At 38.0% G+C, this 23819-nt stretch overlaps 1 protein-coding gene across 5 annotated transcripts in view; it reads right to left on the bottom strand.

The window, feature by feature from the left end:
* The window catches only part of LOC129422198 (uncharacterized), a 261102-nt gene that overhangs the window by 165124 nt on the left and 72159 nt on the right, over window positions 1-23819 (bottom strand). The window contains exons 1-2 of one of the 5 annotated variants that reach the window (XM_073856531.1): window positions 17975-18196; window positions 10103-10321 (exon numbers count right to left, since the gene is read on the bottom strand). The exons of 3 other annotated variants lie outside the window; for them this stretch is intronic. In XM_073856531.1, coding sequence (XP_073712632.1) covers window positions 10103-10253 — 151 coding nt within the window. In that variant the 5' untranslated portion in view covers window positions 10254-10321; window positions 17975-18196. Of the gene's footprint in view, window positions 1-10102; window positions 10322-17974; window positions 18197-23819 lie in introns of those variants that run through there. One more of the 5 variants, XM_073856527.1, reaches the window with a different exon arrangement.

The raw sequence follows: 23819 nt of genomic DNA, 5'->3' as shown, positions 1-23819 counted from the left end.
ACAGAAACGCGAATGTGTTCAATATGTGTACACGATAAACTTAAACATGTCATTTGATCTGTTTCTCTAAAGTTTAAGCATTAGACGTGTTGTTTTATTACAGATCATTTAAATGTACTCGTGTGGTTTTTGGTCAAAAAGTAAACTTCTGAGTGTTTGTGGATGTGTATTTTATTGTAATATGCTGAAAATTTTAAACACAGCATAAGTTATACCAGTAAGTATGGTGCCACAAAATAAAACTTTTTTTTTGGTACCATAGGAATGAATGGGGCTAGGCTAAATGCTAACACATTCACAACGCACTGTACAGTGCACGCATTGAAAAAAGATAGGAATGTATTAATTCGTCTAGATTGAGGTAATAACATAGTTTAATATGGCAAAAGAGTAGACTATTCCTTTAATGCTCGTCTACACATTGACCTTGTTACGTACATAATTGAAACCGCCTTTCAACTTCATCAGACATTTTTTTATCTCAACAACTGCATTAATAAATGTATTCATCAAACCCCTGATAGCAGTCTTCATAATAATACTAAAATAACAGCATGCATACTTCAATGAATGACAGTATATCTTTTTTAATGCAGGACCATGAAGTTACTAAAACACATTAATATCTAGTAGGATTGACAGAGGAACTAGCTGATTAATCTGAAATGGTATAGTCTGCTATAGTCTGATCTGTACTTGGTATGGAGCTGGACTCTGTTCATGTTGTGGCTGAGAAAAAAGTACCGTCAAAACTAAGTTCAATTCTGGACAATCCCTTTTCTCCCACTAGGGTGCTGGCCAACCAGAGAAGTACATTTAGTCAGAGACTGATTACTGCTAAGTAAGCGTTTTAGAAGATCCTTTAAATTTGTGGCCATTAAGCTGTATAACTCCTCTTTGAAACTGCTGGGACAATTCACTATTGAAGTAAATTACCCTTTTTTATATTGGTATAGTACATTCATTTTTTATGTCTTATCTATTCATTTTTAAAATGGTTGATGGGCATATTTACATGTATTAAATGTATGCAATTTCCCCCTGGGATTAATAAAGTTCTTTGAATTGAATTAATTGTTAGGCTAGCTGCAAAAAGGAAATCTCCATAGTAAGTTAATTTAGATTATTTTAGCATCCCTTCATGCAATCGAGTCAGGGCTAAATTCAGCCAGGATAACTGGAAAATCCCAGTTTAATCCTTTATCTTGCCTTTGTGCAATACCCCTCAGGTCTTCTCCAGATCCTTCAGGTTTTGGGACTGTTACAGGGCAACATGGAGTTTCAGCTCCCTCCGTAGATTTTCTATTGGGTTCAGGTCTGGAGACTGACTAGGCCACTCCAGGACCTTGAAATGCTTCATACGGAGCCACTCTTTAGATGCTCTGGCTGTGTGTTTGGGGTCATTCTCATGCTGGAAGACTGAGTCACGACCCATCTTCAATGCTCTTACAGAGGGTTTTTTGTTGCCAAAAAACTCACGATACATGGCCCCATCCATCCTCCACTCAATACGATGCAGTCGTCCTGTCCCCTTTGCAGAAAAACAGCCCCGAAGCATGATGTTTCCACCCCCATGATTCATGTTTAAGATGGTGTTCTTGGAATTGTACTCATCCTTCTTCCTCCAAACACGGTGAGTGGAGTTGATACCAAAGAGTTCTATTTTGGTCTCATCTGACCACATGACCCTCTCCCATTCCTTTTCTGGATCATCCAGATGGTCTTTAGATGGGCCTGGACATGTGCTGGCTTGAGCAGTTGAACCATGCGCACCTGCAGGATAGTAACCTTTGGACCTGTGGTCCCAGTTCTCTTCAGGTCATTGACCAGGTCCTCCCGTGTAGTTCTAGGCTGTTCCCTCACCTTTCTCAAGATCAGTGATACTCCACACAAGGTGAGATCTTACATGGAAGCCACGCATGTCACTCTCCACATTTAGACGTGCTCTGTGTTTTGTTTTAGGTAATTTTTAAGTTGAAAAGGCAGACTCGCAAAAATAAGTGGTTGCAAAAGGAAGATGGCATTTCAGAGCACTCTCAGCTAGGATGGGAAAGTCTTTTCTTACATACATCCAGTAGTTAGAGAGGGAAAGAGCCTCAAATTTCATTTTTAAATGTGATTTTTAAGTCCAGACAAGAGCCTACATCATAGGCAAATGGGTTTCTTACCCATATCAGATGGGTGCTGTCAAGGTCAGGGAAATAGTCTTTGAAATATCCCTGGAGGTGCTCCAGGTGGGATTGTATCAGTGGAGAAATGGTGTCCATCTCATTACCAGATGACAGCAGCTCTTGGTGTAATAGTGGTAACATTTCTGTTACATTCCGTTTCTTGAGCTTGTTTGACTACAGCGTAATCTTCAGGGAAAAAGCACGCCCTTTGTCTTGCATATATGCACTATGTATGTGTTACGCCCTTGCATGCTTTGGTTAAGCACATTCAGATGACAAAAAATGTCAGCCATATATGCAAGTTTTAGAATCCAGGCTGCATTTTAAAACAGTCAGCAAGCTGATGTTTTTCAGACAAGAGAAATTCTGCAACCTCCCTCCGCAACTCATACACACGGTTCAAAACTGCCCCCCGTGAAAGCCAGCGTACGTTTGAGTGAAGCAGCAGTCCATCAAAACGGGCTCCCATTTCTTCACACAGAAGAGCAAACAGCCTGTGTTTCAAGGGGCTGCTTTAATGAAGTTTACTACTTGTATCATGTCCTGTAGTACCTGATTAAGCTCATCATCTAACCGTTTAGCCACCAGTGCTTCTCGACGGAGCATACAGTGCGTGAACACGACATTCAGGGCCTTCTGTTTGATGACAGCCGTTACCACACTGTTCTTGCCACTCATAGCCATGGCCCCGTCAGAACAGACACCCACGCAACGAGACCAGTCAAGTCTATTTAAATCAATATATTTGTCCAGTACTTGAAAAATCTCTTTCCCAGTGGTTCTACTTTCAACTGCTTTGCAAAACAGTAATTCCTCGACGAACATATCCGTACTTTCATCTAGCTGCAGTGCAAAAAATTTGCTAGCTCTCACCTGGTCCAACAGTTGAGCAGACATATCCTCAGCCATGTCGCCAATACGTCTGCTCACCGTGCTATCAGAGAGTGGTACGGCGTCAATTTGCTTGGCAGCATCCTCACACAGAAGTAGAGCCCGACCGATTTATCGTTTTGCCGATTTTATCGGCCGATATGAGCATGTCGCAGATATATCTGTATCGGCGTATAAGCCGCAGATATGCGCCGATATGAACGTTTGTTACAGAACACATTAAATGCATTTGAAAGATGTAAGTACTTGTTTGTCCAGCAGAGTGCGCCATACTGGTTGCTAATGGTGACCCAGGTCACTCACTGTAGTGACACCATTCAATCCCCCACCCCCTTCCCTTCAGTCAGTCAGTCTCTCAGTTCAGGTGGCTGCAGTCACGCAGTGTCTTCTTCACAACATTTTTACACCTGGTATTAAGACGCGCTTTGGTCGATTGGATTATAAATGGACAAGAGAGACGCATTCCCGCTTACATTTGGTGTTTTTAATCCGTCTCTTTGTCGACTTGCGAGTTAAAACGCAAGCGGGAGAAATGACGCGAGACGGAGAAATTACACGCTTAAACTACGCGCAGCCGTGCACTTATATAACACTATATGAGATTACTGCTGCTTGTGTTGTTAGTTAACACGCTCATTTCAGAGCAATTGATTCAATAAGCTCGCGCAACTCTACACCCTTGCTAAATAAAAGAGGCGGAGCGAAGACGCATTAGTTTTATTAAAGTCTAAAGTTTGCACGGAACCCTGGGTTTGTGTTATAAAAACGTTGTGCACAACATTAAACATAGTGTACATTAGTATGTGCTCCGTGAAGCATTGTCTTCGTAACTGTGAGTGGCTAACTAATTTGTGAAGTACACAACTTACTGTAAAGCTAATAATCAATGACTTCATAAGTTTCTCTGTATAACGTTATGGACTAGTTGCACGGGATGACGTTTTTCTATTTCCGCTTTCTTGAGTGTACGCGTGTAAGCTTCCGGTTTCGCGATATGATTAGAGGAAGATATGAATCATGGCGCTGTTTTAAACACAATTCTGCAAGATCTATCAAAGTAACAATCACCGATGTCCATCGGCTAGTACACCAGCATGCTCAGCTCCGATGAGCAAAAGGAAAAAGTTGTTCAAGGTGTATATATCAAGTTACATCGACAACTATGAAGGTAAGTTATAACATTAGCTGACGGACTGGCTAGCTCGCTCTAACAGTTAGTAAATTACTACTTACTTTGACAACTTGACAGGCTATTTGATGGTTTTAACGATGTACAGTTAACTGTATTAATAACAGTAATGATGTCCAAACCTCACAGTTTCAAACCAAAGATTCATCAGGGAGGGAGCGTCAGGGCTACAATGCTAAAGGGGGAGAACCCTCACGACCCTGGCCTGGAGTGGGAAAACTAGAAGTGTTTATCAGCTCAAAGCCTCAATCGGCTTTATTATTTGTGGTTTTGATATGCCTGTGTTGCAAAATGACGAATAAAGGATCTTAACATACACCAAGCTTTCATGGAAACCACAGAATGGTTCTGACGGCTTGTGTTTTTTACTGTATGTTAATTATAAACCATGAACGGTCAGTTTAATATCTTTAAGGTTCATTGGCAAGTGATATTTAAGTACTGATTTTGTACCCTGTACCTATCTTATGCTTTAAACTTTCACTGTTTTTATAAGACTCTATATGAAAGTGAGTAAATTGATACAGGTGATCTATTGGGATGTCCTTAGATTACAGTATTGTGTATAGTGTTATGCATTTGATAACCTGACATGGTTAAGCCTATTTTCATAACTTACCTGACCAGCCTGCTCTCAGCTTTGTCATTTTCTGTGTTGTATTGAATTTGTGTCCTGATTCTGTATGTGAAATAACATACTGTATATTTTGTTTTAATGTGTAGATTGTCTTTGACGACTCCTCACCAGTTGACATTTCAGTGGCAGACTGTTCTGTGTGGCTGAAAGAGCACTCTGCAACCACTATGTTGTGTTTGACCCAGCTGAGAGCCCACCCTTCGGACTGCTGGAAATTAAATGTCCCAATTTAATGACTGTAGCTACTTGAAAATACAGAGTGCAATGCTGAAATTAAAGCAGACTCACAGAAAGAGCCAGGATGCCAGCTACTTCTTATAGGGATGTAGTGGTGTGATTTTTGGTGTTTTTACAGAGGAGGGTATTCCCATACAATGCATCTACAGAGACTGTGAGGTGACTAAAACTATAAGGGAGATTATTTTTATTTTTACATGAATGAATGTTTGAAGAGGGTTCATATCACTTATGGGATTTAATTTGAATAATATGCACTACATTATTTCCTCTTTAAAATCCACTGTACATATAACATTGATTCTTTATATTGGTTTCTTTATATTGTAATAATGATACAGTTAAGTATTAAAATAAATATATTACTTTTAATGTGCTCCTATGTGTGGCCTCCTCTTAATGCTATCATGCTGTGAGTCAGGTGTATAAAGCAACAGCAATGCTAAACTTTCCTTAGTGGTAACATGTAACTGTCCATCTCATAAGTTGTGGAGAATGGGGTTTAAAGGGTTTATATAAGTGTACACAGTTGTTTGAAAATAATTACCTTTTTAATAATGTAAAAGATGTCAACAAAATACTGTTTAATTAATAAATTCTGGTAAGTAAATGTCTAACAAAATTATAGAACATTAATTATAAAGTATTTACAAAAACTATTGCAAATAGAAACATTCATTCTAAAGTATTTACATTAAAATATTTTAGAAATACATTCATTAGAAGGTTTTTACCGGAAACTTGCAATTAGAAACATTAATTATAAAGTATTTACATGAAAACATTTTAGAAATACTTTCATTGGAAGTTCATTACAAGAAACGTTTACAATTAGTAACAGTCATAATGTATTTACATGGAAATATAAGAAATACATAAATTATAAAGTATTATAAAGTATAATAGTCAAGTCCAGTGTAAGGGAACCGGTATAGCTTCTTTTATAGATCTCCTAAACCCCTTAGCAGTCACTACGAAGTCACACGCACGAGTGATTTTCGTAGGGTTGAAGCTGTCCCTACGGATCTTGATTTAACACTGAGCCCATACCGCAGTATTTACAGGAGTGAAAACTACATGACGAATGGGAAGAAAACAATGTAATGCTCCGTTTTTCCGTTTGAAAGAAAGTTAGAACTCGTTCTTCTTAACAAGGTAAGCTAGATGCTGTCATTTGCAGTGCGTAAACACTTAGACCGGAAGTACTGATGCGTACACTCAAATCCTGTAGTTAATAGACGCCATCTTGTGCACCTAGTCCATTCTCGTCAAAACTGCAAATGATGCAAGTTTTATGTATTTTGTTCTCTTTGTGTTTTAAAGGCAGGGTAGGCAGGAACCATCCAAAAAACTTTCCTACAAGTCTGTCCAAACTGTCCCCATATACAAACGCATAATCAAAATGCAAGTACTCTAAAAAAGAGAGTACAAAACTCGAGTGTCTGTAGACCTCTCACGACTGTGTTAAACACAGCCAATTATTTCCATCCGGGACGAAACATATGATTAGCTTGCTCAAATATCACTCTCTCTCGCGACCATGGCCCCACCCGTTGCTATGGGATCTGCCCAGACATGCGCACACCCGATTGATTTGAACGTGCACGAGGCAATAGGAAGAGCAATAGTACAGCAGAGAAATAGCACTAACAACTCACAGAAACTGCATTCACATCTTACAGTACCTGCATATCCAGTCAGCGAAGGCAAAAAAGGAATAAATGAAGCAATCAAACGAGAGTAAATATCGCGTGGCTTTTCCTCGAGTCGATGATGCGGTAGCGGTATTGTCTGCGGAGTGTAGTCCTCGTCAGAGTCAACAATACTTTCATCACAGAAACTCTTCCATGCAAAACACTGGCTGAGTGAGTACTAAAAGCCATCCGTTTATAAAAGCCATCTGTTTATATTCCTAGTGATAAAGTTAGGTGTATTATTACATGTGATTGTGACTTGATGTTATTACATGCACCGCGCTCCTTCCTCTCCGCTTGTCTGAGGTAATTCGCGCGTTCATGTGTTTTGGGGGCGTGGCTTAAGAAGAAACCCAGAAGGGAGGGGGTGGAGTGAATGGAAAAGTTAGCTGTGTTTAAAACAGTGCTGAGAGGTATACAGACACTCGATTTTTATACTCTCTTTTTCAGAGTACTTACATTTTACTTATGTATTGATATATAAAGTCAGTTTAAACAAATTTGTAAAAAAGTTTTTTTAGATAATTCCTGCCTATTCTGCCTTTAAAGTTATTTATAATAAGTCAAGTTTACTGTTTAGTGCACTGATATCCAACTAATTTTGGATAATAAAGTTTATTGTTAAGTTCTTGCCTATAGTACATATCTTTGTCACATCAATATAAGTGTTGGATCACCACATTTGTGAGTGATCACCACATTTGTGAGTGATCATTGCATTGCATTGTATTTATTCATATACAGTATATTATGTTAAAGTATATAGTGTATTCTATGTACAGTACTTTAGTATAATATACTGTAGTATATACTGAACTATAATGTACACATAAAGAATATCGGACGATATATCGTTATCGGTCTTTTTTTACTCCCTTATATCTGTATCGGCCCGAAAAAACGCATATCGGTCGGGCTCTACACAGAAGCTCTTTAATAATGTCTTTGGTAGCTCGTAGTATCAAGGCCTCCCCAAATATACCCCTACAAAACACTTTAAATGTAATAACTACAGCAGTAAACACTGCTCAGTCAGGACATGTACATGAATTTTACTATCAACTTGCATTGCATTATAAGGTGCTTATTTACTGACAAATTTCAAGAGGCCATGTTGGGTAAAAGTACAAAAACACAACCTGAACCCCAGAACTCAGGTAAAGAAGAAAAGCATAGAGAATCCAAAAGCAGAGCTCATGGAGACTAACCCAAAGAAGAAGAGTGCAAGAGAAAGGAAAGAGAGAAGACCCCCAAAAACATATTCTTTTATCCCCTTGCCTTGACCATGTGACTAAACCCAACATCACATTCAAACTGACCAATCAGAAAACCACCTTTAACCCCCACTGTACTGACTAAACAGCTTTGCCAATAATCTTTGATCACTATTAAGCCCTTTTTACACAGACATTCCAGAAAATACATGGAAAAGGGATCCTGGATTTTTCCGGGATCCTTAGATTTTTTGTTCATTCACACTGCCATGATTAGCCGGCATCTGATGGTCCCGGAAAGACACGTGATGGCAAGTCTCGTCCTATCTTCTACGCAGCATCTGAAGTTTGTTTTTATGAATTATTTCTCTCTCCAGAAACCACTCGCGTGCATTTTTGTTTATAATAACATTATAAAGGAGCGCGTGATGTGCCGTTCTAATGCTGAGATCATTCACCAGCTTTTGAGTGGATATTTGACAAGCTCCCTGATCTCTGCTTTAATACAGTTTTCAGACATTTCTCATCGTGATTGTTTATATCAGTGGTCACCAGTGGTCACCAAAATGCGGGTTTTAAATGCATATAAAACAGTGGTCACCAATCCTGGTCCTGAAGGGCCGGTGTCTCTGCAGAGTTTAGCTCCAACCTAAATCAAACACACCTGAAGCACCTTAATTACCTCCTTCAGGTGTGTTTGATTAGGGTTGGAGCTAAACTCTGCAGAGACACCGGCCCTCCAGGACCAGGATTGGTGACCACTGGTTTTTATGCATTTAAAACCCGCATTTTGAGGGGCTGAACTATATATCTTGTTGGGATGACGCGCAGGAATTTTCCTTTATTATAGCTCAAATGAGCTATAATGCTGCTGAATGATCTCCGTTTCAACCGAGTAAGTGACGAGCTAACTTACCTGATATCTGCTTCAGTCCAGTTTGATGACATGTCTCGTCGTGTATGTTGTAAGTCCCTCATTTTAAAGAGTTGAATCAACTTCATGTTGCCATGACACGCGTGTCCTCACTACGGCACGTGCGTCATTGTTTATGCGTCTCATTTATCATTTCCTGATAACTGCTTCAATCTAGTTTGCAACATTTCTCATGGTGAATGTTTATATGCATGTTATCTCTCATTTTAAGGAGCTGAACCATAACTTTTGTTGTGAGGACGCGCGCTACAACACGCCCATTATGGCATTGTTTCGGCTACTTGTTCACAAAGAGGGGCCTAATTAATCTGAGCTTATGCTTCTGATTTTTTTGTGAAAATAGTATTATATGAGAATAATTTGGGTAATATTAAATAAAATATGACAAACACTTGCAGGGTTGACCATGGGCATTGTTAGGCCATTTTTAGGGGGGCTTTATTGTTTTCTTTCATTGACTATGGAACCCGTAAAGTAGCCCTGACAGCCCCATTTAATGACAGCTCTGCCACTGTTCATATATAGGCTGGACCTTACACTGTATTCAAACTTTTTTCAAATTTAAAATTATACCCTTATGCCCCCTAAATGATCATCTTAGAATCACCCCTGTTGACCACACTAGTCTACTTTAATGTTTAACTAGTTAGTTTGCTTTTATGCTATAAACTATGTCACGGAGTCACTATCATTATCAATATCATTAGCAGGCCCTGGTTACAAGCTTTTTTTTGTAGGCCAGTTATTTTTATGACCAGGAACAACACAATTAAAACAAGGTGGGGAATCACAAAAAGCCAGATTATTGTTATAGTCTTTAGAAACAAAGTAAATAAATTTCAGTCTGATGCACTAACTTTAACTACTATTTTTGGGTAAAAGAAAAATCTCATGATAATGACACAACATGAGGTTTAAGTGTAGTAGAGCATTACATGGAGATCACAGTCATTCAATCCACTGAATGTTGCTTTGGATAAAACTCTTCTGATGTTTCAATCTAATTCTACTGAATCTATTATAGAAGCAGAAAGTTATCATCTCATGGATTTTAGTTTATTTCCCTCATGTTTCTCAATGTTTTTATGATCACTCCTCAACCCTCAAAGATGAAGATTGAAAAATAGACACCAACCTATTTGTTCCTCAGTATCTTCATCCTTTATTCTGCATGGTTGTGGATCTGTCATCTTCTCAAGCTCCTCTTTCACCGGCACCAACATTGTGTCATGAAGATTTCTGTTGTCACACATGGAGTGATTTCTCTGTGTGTTTGACTCCAGCATTTATTGGTGAATTGTTGTAGGAGGAGCTTCACTGAAGGTCTCAATCACTTTCACTCTATAGGTGTGAACTAGAAATGAAAAAGAGACATTAAAACATTTAATGTCAATGAAACATTCACCATCTGTTTCAAACTTTTTTAGTTTTATTTGTAACAAATAATTGGTTTATTTCTAACTTTGATCCTCATGTTTTGCTAAGATTGACTTTTATGTTATAGGGGTGTAATGATGCAGACATCATCGGATTATTGCAGAAGGGTTTTCCTGCACTGAAAATGAATCAGGACCCACCAGATTACAAAGACACATTTATATTATTTTATTTACTTTTGACGCTTGTTTAGCGTGTTGTGATTCGACAGCAGCTTAGCTTAGCAGAGCCGTTTGAGCTTAGCTGGCGACTGACGTATTCTTGTGGGCGGAGTTTAGTCAAACACTCTTGCTTTGACGTCATTCAATCAGGAATATTGCCTGGCATTTAACTTTGAGCTTTATCATTTTACAGGTATTTTTTATGCGATTGTAGCAACATTATACACTATGGTTTAAAAAATAGGATCAGAAAGAATGTGACCTTTAAAAGAAATACAAGAGAAAGAGATGCAGAAAGGGTGTTTAATTTCAAATTTCTGGATGTTTTTGGCCTAGCTGAGATTTTCAGAGATATGAAGTCCCAGGAACTTATGGCTGTCAGTCCGTTCAACTTCAATCCTCTTGATGGTTAGAGGCTGTAGGGGAGAGGTCTCCTCCTAAAGTCCAGAATTAGTTCATTTGTTTTATTAATATTAAAGGAATAGTCTACTCATTTTCAATATTGAAATATGTTATTGCCTTGGCTGGGAGCTGTTGAGTCGTCCCTCTGTCATCTGTGTGTGTGCACGTAAGCACTGGATCGCGCTGCGACGCTTCGATAGCATTTAGCTTAGCCCCATTCATTCAATGGTACCATTTAGAGATAAAGTTAGAAGTGACCAAACACATCAACGTTTTTCCTATTTAAGACGAGCAGTTATACGAGCAAGCTTGTCAAAGTACTCCCATAAGTGCTATTACGCCATACAATATAGTTCCTCTTTTAAATCCGCTTGAAAAGCGCTACGTTTTATTTTGTACCACCAAACTTCCTTGTATAACTTACTCGTCTTAAATAGGAAAAACGTTGATGTGTTTGGTCACTTCTAACTTTATCTCTCAATGGTACCATTGAATGAATGGGGCTAAGCTAAATGCTATCGAAGCGTTGCAGCGCGATCCAGCGCTTACGTGCACGCACACAGATGATAGAGGGATGTATCAACAATTCTTAGTTAAGGTAATAACGTATTTTAATATTGAAAATGAGTAGACTATTCCTTTAAGAACAAGATCATTGTCCTCCCTGTAGATAGTGACCCTGTGAACCATATTCTGATGAGGCCAAGGATAGTTGTATCATCTGTAAGGGTGTCACGATTTTGATTTTAATTCGAAATCTATCGAAATGTAGTCACAATTTTGAACTTCGAATTAAACAATGGGATCGTCGATGCTGCCACGCCCCCATGTCATGTCCTGTCGGCTTGCCAAGCGGGGGAAAAAACTCTCAGAGATTTATATTTTAAACACAAGGGATGTATTGCTACAACTCCTTGAAATGCATATCATAAACAGGATTCATTTCCTACCTAGTGCGCTGACTTCGGACAGAGCACAGCTCTCTACACGTGCGCGAGACAGGCGCCAAGATGCAGCGGGTAATATTTTTAACAAAAGGGATAGTTTGCCTCAGCTCACAGGAACCGCTAAACTAAACAAATACGTAAGGATTGCTATTTTAGTTTGTTTAGGGTTCGGACAGATCCGAGAGCGTGTGCACGTGAGACAGAGAGAAGCGCAGCTTTTTATGATACGCTGGATTTATTTTTAGATGCTAGGAGTCCAAAACGCGGGCATTAAGTCCATGTGCATCCAATAAGGAATCCTCTCTCTACAAGCTCTCTCGCGTAAAGTGAAGCCCACAAACCCCCATGCAAGGAAAAGCACGCAATGTGCATGTGAAACTATAATAGTAATATATAATAATGGCTTACCATTTTTTGCCTTTCAAAAAACAGTACATACCAAGAAACAAATCAAATCGTGACCTTAGAATCGAAAATGTAATCGAATCGAGGATTTGGAGAATCGTGACACAACATTTACTGACGATGTTGTTATTGTCCGAGATGGTGACACAGTCATATGTATATAGTGAAAAAAGTTCACCTTCCTTAGAGCTTAAGCACCTTTGAGTGCGTCACTTTCAGTACAGTCTCATTTGAGTTATTGGTGGCAGGGGGATGTCAGGGGGATGTCTCTGTTATTTTGATCGAATCTAGCATAAAACGTGTTAAGGTTGTCCAGTACAGTTTTGTTTACGACTTTCATGTAATTGGTGTAACTTTTAGCGGTAACGAGCATGTAACAAAGTATTTTTAGTCTTGATGATGTATGCCGCCTACCAATGCAACTTTGGGAGGCTCCAGCTTCAGATTGAGAAGGGGCCAGCATGAATGTAGTCTGAAAGTAGGGCTGCTCGATTATGGGAAAAATCATAATCCCGATTGTTTTGATAAAAATCTTAATCTCGATTATTTAACACGACTACTTAAATGACTGTAAAAACATGCATTTATACATGGGCTTGACATTAACTTTTTTGCTCACCAGCCAAAGTGGCTAGTTGTTTTCCAAAGTTACTAGCCACTCAGCATTTTCACAGGCCACAATTTTGTTGCTGGTAAAATTAATTTTATATGATTAAACTTGACTTTGGCATCCTAAAATGACTTTAATTTGAGCAAATTTACTTGGTTTAGCTAAATTAGATGCAGATTGAATTTCAAATGCAGTCTGACCACCCAAATTAGGACAACATTAGCTGGTATATACCAGGTATATCAGTATAGATCATATCATATATTTAGGTGCATAAAAACAGTCTAGTAAGGCATAAATAGATTTACATTGAATTAATATATTAAAAGTGGAGCAGGGGTGTAGAAGATTAACTGAAAAGATATACACAAAACCCCTCGACAACCACTTTAAATATTTATTAACAACCGCAGTCAAGAAATGTACATGAATTTTACTTTCAACTTGTTTATGCAGATTGTATTTTATATGCTTGATCATGTTTTCTGTTAAAAGTGATTTAAGACTTTTAATGACAACTGTCGAGAGGGCATTGTTGTTGCCCAAAGTAGCTTACATTAAAATGATGCGCGAACCTCTCAGCTGGCGGGTTTCATTTGATTTCGTGTGCATTCAGGAATGCTCTGAATTTCTCTCCGCTCTTGCCCTGAGAATGTGCACGCAATATATATCTCTCCAATCACTTCCATGCAATTGTTGTATCTTTCCCGAAGTGTGTATGCGCTCAGACTGCGTCCTCTTGTGCATTCGCAAATACATCACCTCTCGCGCGCTCTCTGGGAGGTGGCGCTTTGGTCCGCAACGCTCCGATGAACACGCGCGCATCTCCACAAACGGTCGCAGCCGAAATATACCCGCATTTGGCGGGTGTTAATTTCAAGCCCTGCATACATTCAATGCATTGTTTAGTGTTGCTGCAGAAGGCTACACGTGTCAAAGCAGTAGTGTTTAAGTGCCAGCAGAACGTGATTCACATTTTAAACACGATCGCTTGAAATGCATATAACTTTACAAACATAAACAGGATTATTACCTAGTGACCTGACTTTAAACAGATGACTGAGCGCGCAGCTCTCTGCACGGAGAGCGGCGCCACGATCCAGCTGATATTTTAAACGTGAGGGATAGTTTGCCTCCGCTCGCTTGAAAAGCATAAAACGGAACAAATAACGTTACATGAGGATTTCTACTTTGTGTGCGAGGCGCAGCTGCTTATGACGCGTCGGATTAATGACTCAAAACGAAATAACAGAAATGCGGCACACTAATCCATCTCCCTCGATTATCTTGTTTTTGCAATCGAAATGTGCAAAAATCGAAATTGAAAAACGATTAATTGCACAGCCCTATCTGAAAGCACGAAAGGCGGAGCACAACATGGAGGCACAACATGGATTCAGCCATTTGAGCGATTTGCCTGTCTGTATTGTAAATAGCATATTCTTCACTTACGAGAATACTTTGATTAGTAGGTGGAAGTTATTACACATGAATGAGCATATATTTTTGAAAAAATACATGGGTTTTTGCTAGGGATGGGTGATATGGCCTAAAACAATTTATCACGGTAATTTCCGTTGTTTGTTGCGGTGACAATAAAAATGACAATAATTATTCGCTTCTGTAAAATATCAGATTACGTTATGTTTAAGTTATGTTCCAGTGACTTTGCTGAAAAACACCACACAACAACAATTACACAATAATAATTCACATCAATTACAAGTTTAAGATGTAAACACAGATTCTGTATTTATTTATACTCTCATGGTGCAAAAATAGTGCAAACAGGAAAAGTAACAATGTCTTTAGATGTGTTCAAAATCACAATAGAGTACAACTGCAAATAAATCCTGATAAAGTAACAAACATGTTAAAGTAACCTGATAAAGTAAAGAAGTTCAGTGTGAAACAGTCAATAGTCCCTTTACATACAGTCTTTACTGGTAATTTACTGGTAAATTGAAGTTAACAGGTAATGTGTGAACAGTCAGTACTCCCAATTTACCAGTAAGACAGGTTTTAAGATTACCAGTAATTTACCAGTAAGTGCTATTTGTGAACGAAAAATATAGGATTACCGGCATTTAGAACAGACGACGTCAGACAGCGCTGACAGCTTCGGCCAAATCAGAAAGTTTTTTTTTTATAGATGACACGTTTACCCCCGCACTGTAGACATTTCCACACATGTGCTGCTTAAAAGTCGAGCACACCTGAAGTTAAAGGCGGAGTCCACGATGTTTGAAAAACGGTTTGGAAAAGGAGACGGGCCGACTACCAAGACACACTTATAGCCAATCAAATCAAATCAAATGCTGGGTTGCGTATGTGTGGGGCGGGTCTATCAACAGAAGGTCCAGATTCTATTGAGGTAGGGGCGTGTTTGTTTAAGTGATTTCAAATATCAACATTGGCTTTCAAACATCATGGACTCCGCCTTTAACATCCACTTTTCTTTACCAAAGTTGTTTCAAACAGCTTACCATCTATTTGCCAAATTACCGACGTCCTTAGCACACCCTCTGTGATTTGCAGACGGCCCCTAAAGCAGCCTAGGCGGATATGCAGCAAATATCAAACCTAAAACTAACTTTACCTTGCTCCTCTGTGAAGCCTACGCAGGATCCGTTTGACGCCGCAATGCTGTTTGGTCACGAGCAACTTTGCAACTGTCAGCATTTGCCACAGATGTGAAAGACAACAAAATACGGACCGTGGACATTAAGTCACAACCCGCCATTGTTTACAATACGACATTGAGCTCACCGGCCACACGCCACAGGTAACTTCCGCTTTTTCTCTGAGTTTACTGGTATTTTGATATGTGTGAATGATGTCTTACTGGTAAAAAGACGTAGGGCCCTATAATTTCCGCGATCACGGAATCGCGGACGGAATCACAGAATTGGCTAATTAACACGGAATCTAGTATTAACGCGGAATTTTACATCTTTTGAATAAAATTATGTTTTTGTGTGGGAGACGAACGTATGTCTGGGGGAAATGCACACCGGGGAAAGTAAATCTGGGCGACACGCCCCCTCCCGTCGTTTCAGACCCTCTCCAAAACACTGAAACCATGGCGAAGCGGCTCTCCATGACTCTGCTTTCAGCGAAAAAATTAAGAAATTCAACGCTAAGCACTTAGTTCCGAGCAGGTCTCACATGACTTTTATGTGACCGGAGAACTGTTATTTTGGAAGTTTTGTCAACACTCTGTTCACGGTGAGCGCAAAGATACATGCACTCTCTCATCCACGTCTGTCTCACTGTACCTCTCTCACGTGCACGCGCTCACGCATCTGTCCGAAGTGCGAACACAAATCCTCATGTATTTGTTCAGTTTTATGCATTTTAAGCGAGCTGAGGCAAACTATCTATCTCTCGCATTTAAAATATAATCATCTGCATCATGGCGCCGCTCTGTCTCTCTTTCGCTCGCACGTGCAAAGATCTGCATGCTCATGCTGTCCTAAGTCAGATCACTATCCTGTGTATGTTTGTAAAGTTATATGCATTTCAAGCGATTGTGTATAAAATATGGATCGCGTTCCGCTGGATTGATGTGTTTAAGGCACTTCTGAAGGCACCACTGCTTTGACACCTTGATGTAGCCTCCTGCAAAAACACTAAACAATGCATTGAATTGAGTTGTGTGTGTGTGCACGTGTGCGTGTGTATGTGCGTGTGTAAATGCATCTTTTATAGTCATTAAGTAATCCTTTTATCCAGTTTTTCCCCAAATCATTTACATTTTAATCATTAACATTAAAGATACACTCTTTTTATGACTAAAATAAAAGTAAAGGGTAAAAAATATAATTTGCCAACAATTAAAACGGATAAAACGGAATTTGCAAAAATTAAAACGGAGAAAACGGAATTTGGGAAAAAATAAAACGGAATTTGGGAAAAAATAAAACGGATTTTATAGGGCCCTAAAGACGGAACGTCACTGCATGTGTGAACAGCACATTTTTGTATTTATTGGTAAATTCATGGTAATAACAACAAGCACCTCCTCAGCATCACGTCCGCCTTCCGCCATGTTTGTTTTCACTCCGCACGTGAACAGTGAATTGGGCCAGCGCAAACTACCTCATCAACCAGATTTATCGTTGTTATCGTGAGGCGACAGATTTTCACAGCGAGGAGAAATTTTGGCGGTATATCGCAAACGATAAGATATCGCCCATTCCTAGTTTTTGCTAAGAATAAAAAAAAAACTACACAATGTAGCTTTAAGATATTAAACAAAGGGCGTTTTGGAGGCATGAAAGTACATTTCTTCATCTTATGTTTTTTTAGTTGGGTGTGTAAGTCACCAAATCCAACTTATATTACTTTAATCACCGTCTTGTTACCTAAAACATAACATTATTTTGAAACATGTCAGCAACTCCTAGTAACTGATAGCTGGGATTGAAAACATTTTTACACAGTGGTGTTAGTTGTAACACAGTGTTACCATTAAGCCTCAGGTATACAATGATAATGAAATAAAAACTCAAATACTATGATACTATTAATCAAAATGATAACTGTTAATACAATATCAGGGGAAATAACTCACAATTATTATTTTGTGTCTTAATTGTGTAGCCCTTTCAAAAAATCTATTTATATTAATTGATGCATAATACAAGGATGGTTAGATGAATGATCATGGATGGATAAATGTGTGGATATATATCTATTATACGCAGCTATATAACAATATCCACCTTTAGTACATAGACAGAATTTGATTGAATTTAAAACGTGTTTGTTGTAAAAAATAATTAATATAACTTAAATATTTTTTGAATGATAGAGGTAAAGCTAAAAATCGTTACTTTGTGCCTCGCTCTCCCCTAACGTTACTAAATATTAAGGTAAATAATAACTAAAATAAAAATTATTAATACAGATGCAGTTCGCGGTTAGTTTTAAAGTTGTCGGAATAGTGCACAACCTCTATGTTTGTGTACTCTTCACAGTAATCCAATTCATAATACATGAAACAACATTGAACAATATTGGTATTATATGGTGGACATTACCTCAAAGTACACAACTGAATGAGTCAGGCGCTGTCCGGACAATGGATCCCTGCTCCAGAGACAACAGTGAGTCCGGGTAAGAAAACTCAATCTCACTGCTAACAGTTATCGTATTAATAAATCCTGCTGACAAACCAAGTAAATAATTAAAGACAATTTAATTCGACTTTAGTGATGCCCGCTTTTGAACACAGCTTCATGAGACTCTAAACGTTCTTCTTCTTCTTCTTCTTTTGGTTTATTGTCGGGTTGCGAACCAAGTTTAAAGGTGCATACCGCCACCTACCGTGGTGGAGTGTGATTTACCTCTTCTATATCCTATAATTATATAACCCACTATTCTTAATAAATCTCAAAACTGCATAGATTTGTCTTCCTGATTTTGGACTGTCATTTAATAAGTTGGCTATAGTCAATTGCTTGCATCCTATTGTTTGTAATTCTTCCTTTTAAATACTTCATTCTATTTCATATGCCTTAAATATCTTCAAAACTTTTTGTTTGACATCGGAATACATCATCAAATACCCTACTAGGGGCGGATTTAGTGATTTAGGGGCCCAAGGCAAATCCATGTATTGATTGACATGTTTTAAACATGTTTTTTAAAGAATGAATTCATGGGTGTTAAGAACTCTATCGCTGGAGATAAACAAGGGGTGCGCCTGAATTTATACAGTAAAGTGTCATGTAGTTACATTATGTAAACTGTTTTTATATAAATGAACTACACAGATGTCATCTATTAGTTAATGTACACATATTGTACTTTGACGTTCAGTCTGCTCTTTGCACACTTCAAAAAAATGATTTTCAAGAAAAAAATCTTAGTATTGTTGTCTTGATTTCAGTAAAAATATCTAAAAATTCTTAAATGAAGAAAATTTTTCTTGATGAGGAAAACGACCCAAGAAAATAAGTCTAGGTTTTAGAGCAAAAATATCAAATTTAAGTGATTTTGTGCATAAAACAAGCAAAACAAATCTGCCAATGGTGTAAGCAAATATTTCTTGAATTTAGTGTTTAAGAAAAACGTTCAATATTTTTTTGCTTTCCCCATTGGCAGAGGTTTTTTTCTTGTTTTATGGACAAATAAATTTGATATTTTTGGTCTAAAAACTAGACTTATTTTCTTGGGTCATTTTGCTCATGAAGAAAAAGCATCTCAAAATTTTTTTAGATATTTTACAGAAAACAAGGCAAAAATACAAAAAAAAAATGTTTTCTTAAAAAATATTTTTTTGCAGTGTACTGTCATTTCAAAAAGACAGCGCATCAATTTCAAAGGATTTAAAAGAGTAACTATATTTTACGGCGTAATAGGGAGTACTTCGACTCGCCTGAAAAGTCCGCTCCCCTTCTCACTCTCATAATGGGAGAGGGAGGGTGTTACTGCGCCAAGTCGAAGTACTCCCAAAAGTGCTATTACGCCATAAAATATAGTTACTCTTTTAAATCCGCTTAGAAAAGTGCTATGTTTTATTTTGTACCACCAAACTTGCTCGTATAACTACTCGTCTTAAATAGGAAAAACGTTGATGTGTTTGGTCACTTCTAACTTTATCTCTAAATGGTACCATTGAATGAATGGGGCTAAGCTAAATGCTATCGTAGCGTCGCAGCGCGCTCCAGCGCTTACGTGCACACACACAGATGATAGAGGAATGATTCAACAGTTCTTAGTTAAGGTAATAACATATTTTAATATTGAAAATAAGTAGACTATTCCTTTAAATCATTTGACCAGATTAGAAAAGAATTTACACTCCCAAGGTCTGAATATTTTAGATACTTACAATTGAGACATTTCCTTACAACAAAATCGTGAAAAAAACCCTCTCCAGTAGAATTGCTTTTCAAAGAAATACAAAATGGACATGCAATCAAAAAAATAATTTCTGGAGTATATATATTATTTCTATTGAAGAACCCAAATAATACATTACATATAAAGGAGAATATACATATAAACAGTTCCTCTGGAAACTTGGGAGGAAGTTTGCTGTGAGGCACACCTTGTGACCAACTCTAATAATTGGAGGAAATTCAAATGGAAGATTTTTCCAAACTCCACAGATAATTTCAAAATGGAATCCTTCGTGCTCGGACAAGTGCTGGAAAAACTGTGGCCAGCATATTGGCAACCACACCTATATTTTATGGTCATGTCCAAAATTAAGAAATTACTGGAAAGATATATTCGATGCCCTTAAAGAAATCTTCCATTTTTAAATCCCAGAAGACCCTAGAATTGCCCATCTGAGTGTGCGCCCAGAGGGCTTTGAGGGTAGAGCTAAAATATATTTATTACAAATTATTTTTGCCACGGCACTAAAATGTATAACATCCCTCATATGTTGTTCTCTACTTTTTTCTTTTTCTCTCTTTTTTTCTATGTATTTAGTTATGTATTCATTTCTAAATTTCAAAAATCGTATTTGCATTGAACTGGAAATGATATATTTGAAAAATACAATGAATTGCAAGGCTGCAGAGAACGGTGCACCATTGCAGACTTATACTGTATACTACTGAGCATGTAATGATATTATATCAGTCACTGATATTATAGATACTACAGCTATATAGTCACTGATATTATAGTCAGTCCTGAACTAAATTGGGCCGGTCTAAGGCATAAAACTCCAGGGCTGAAAATGAGTCGCACTCCGGCCCTGCACATGAATGATTTCTATTGAGTGTGAAATTTTGCGTGTTTTTTAAGGGCAGCTTTTGTTTTGAAACTCTTTTTACACTCATGGCATGTGAACGGTTTCTCTTTAGTGTGAGTGATCAAATGTGCATTAAGGTTTGTTTTTGTCTTGAAACCCTTTCCACACTGTTGACACACGTATGGTTTCTCTCCAGTGTGAATTCTCATGTGAGTCTCAAGTCCATGTTTATATATGAAACTCTTTTCACACTGAAGACATGCGTGAGGTTTCTTTTCGCTGTGAATCATCATGTGTCTCTTAAGGTGATGCTTCAAACTGAAACTCTTTCCACACTGTTGACACACGTGTAAGGTTTCTCTCCAGTGTGAATTCTCAATTGTATCTTAAGTGTACTTGCAGTTGTAAAACTCTTGTCACAATGCTGGCATGCGTGTGGCTTTTCCCCACTGTGAGTTTTCACGTGCTGTATAAGGCCTGATTGAAAGGTGAAACTCTTTCTGCATAGTTGGCACGTGTAAGATTTCTCTCCAGTGTGAATTCTTGTGTGTATCTTAAGGCTAGATTCAACTTTGAAACTCTTTCCACATTGTTGACAAGTGTAAGGTTTCTTTCTGGTGTGAATTCTCAAATGTCTCTTAAGAACACTTGCAGTTGTAAAACTCTTTTCACAGTGATGGCATGCGTGTGGTTTATCTCCAGTGTGAATCCTCATGTGTGCTTTAAGGTTAACTTTTCTGAAACTCTTTTCACACTGTTTACATGTTAAAGGTTTCTCCTCACTGTGAGTCCTCTTGTGATCTGCAGGGCGTTCATCTTCACTGAAACTATTTTCACACTTTATGTCTTCTGTCTTCAGAGTTTCTTTCTGTGAAACATTATGATTTATTTTTACAATCTGATGTTTCTCATCCTCTTCAGCTTGACTCTCCTTTTTCACTTCCATCATATCTAAAATAAAGACAGTAAATAGTTCAAAATTTCTCCTCTTGCTCTGTAAACCATATAACACTTCTGGTGTTTCCAATATCACCAAACATTGGATTCTATCTTTTTATCAACTTGTTTTCTTTCAGTTAGGACTGGTTTTATATTTCTTTTTTGAAGTAATTAATCAAAGGCCTAATTAATCTAAGCTCATGCACCTCAATATTGTAGTAAAAATATCCTTATCTGTGAATAGTGTTGCAAATTTCCAGGAATTTTCAAGGCTGGCAACTTTCCATGGGAATTAACAGGAATATATGAGAATTAATGGGAACAAACTATGAAGTTGAAAAAAGTTGCAGAGATGCCTAACATGGAAGTTAAGTGTACTTAAAAAAAAACTCTTGCAGCATAATTGTTTAAAACTATTAATTATCTTACTCTTTGCGCGGCACGTGAGCATCATGCGGCCTGGCAAGCTTTTAATTTGTGACTCGCATGGCAGTAAATAATACAGTGATACGATCATGCAGGCATGCGTTTTTCATTTTTTTGCTCCGGACGCTAACTTTGTTAGAAAACCATACCCATTATATCAAGATGTGTGTCAATAAGCGTGTTTAATTGCATACATCGCTTGCACCAAGCGCTTTTCATATGACATCAAAGTACAGTGAGATCAGACTGCTTGTTATGCAAACATAATGCTTTCGAATAAAGGAATATCACGCTTCCGGGTTTCGTGGGCGGGACTTGTCAACTTTGTGCATGTCCACTTCCGGCACAGTTAGGTTAGGTATCTAAAATCCTGTTAGGCAGTGGTGAAATGTAAGTTAACGAAGTGCAAATACTTTGTTACTGTATTTAAGTAAATTTTCCACGTATTTGTACTTTACGCAAGTAGAATCTATAGTGAATACTTTTGACTTTTACTTCGTTACATTTTGCAACAAATTATCTGTACTTTTACTTTACTGCAATTCTACAACACCATCGTTCTTTACGTACCTTTCTCAACAACTTTTCTGTTCAATCTGGACTAGCCGAACTGGCATTACGATCCACCGGAAGTGGACGTGCAAGATCTCAGAAAGGGAAGTACTACGTAGTTTTGGTAAACCATTCTCTCCATGCATGTGAAAAAATAAGTAACTGAAATGTGTCTCCCCTTGTGATGTCAAAAGGGGACCTTATTATAATAATACCGCCCCATAATCTGCACTACCCAACCATGCCACTGCCATTTAGTGCAGAGATCAGTTTATTTGCATTTAAAAAGACAAAAACAGCACAATTTTGCTCAAACCTACAAATTGGCAATTTTAACCTGTGTATGGGTGGATTCACTACTGTGGTTCAGTCTGTAGGAAGGCCGAAATTACTGGTAAATGTTAACAGCAAGATGATGTAAAACTGTATTTCTTGTCATTTATCACCCTTCTGCAACTTAAGTGCAGCTATGATAGCAAAATATGTGGGAGAGCATTGCTAGAATATAAATATATTGTATTGCAATATGTAGCGTTACAGTATTAAAGGGGCAGTGAATTTGTCGATTTTATTGTTTTAAACTGTTGTCTGATGTCTACTTATGATGTTCGCGTGTTTTTTACATTCAAAAACATCAAAAGCAATAAGTAATAGGCAATTTTGTAACATGGATTAGTGGCTCTCTGGAGAAATGGTTCGTTTGAAGGGGCGGGCCGCACTGAAGACCTGGTCGTAAACGCCCACTGCTATGATTGGATAGCTTCATTCCCCCGTCATTACACGTGGGGAAATGTTTTAAAAACATTAATGTGATAAAAATAGCAGCCGAACACAAATATGTTTGAGCCACAAAAGATTCTGGGTGCTAAAGATGATACACATAAATGACAATACGTATATTAAAGTAGAAACAAAACTCGACGTGACTAAATTACCGTATAAAACACAGTAAGCGTGCATCAGAATCTAAACTGCAGCTAATAAATCCTTATCAATAACTTTGTATATTTCTATTGTGCTTGGGAGGTTGCTTTGACATTCACGTAATGTTACATACCACAGTTATATGATAAAAAAGCTTTGTTGAGTGGTTGATCTTTCAAACGCAACTCGCCTAAATTACCGTATACAACACAGTAAACGGGCATCAGAATCTAAACTGCGGCTGATAAATCCTTCCTTAATCACTACCTTTGTATATTTCTACCTTTAAATTACAGTCGTATTAAGTGTTGTACCTTTATTAATCGTTTAAT

The sequence above is a fragment of the Misgurnus anguillicaudatus genome, chromosome 19, assembly GCF_027580225.2.
Source record: "Misgurnus anguillicaudatus chromosome 19, ASM2758022v2, whole genome shotgun sequence".
NCBI classification, from domain to species: Eukaryota; Metazoa; Chordata; class Actinopteri; order Cypriniformes; family Cobitidae; genus Misgurnus; species Misgurnus anguillicaudatus.
Note: the sequence above shows the minus strand (reverse complement) of the source record. Positions and strands in the feature narration are given on the sequence as shown.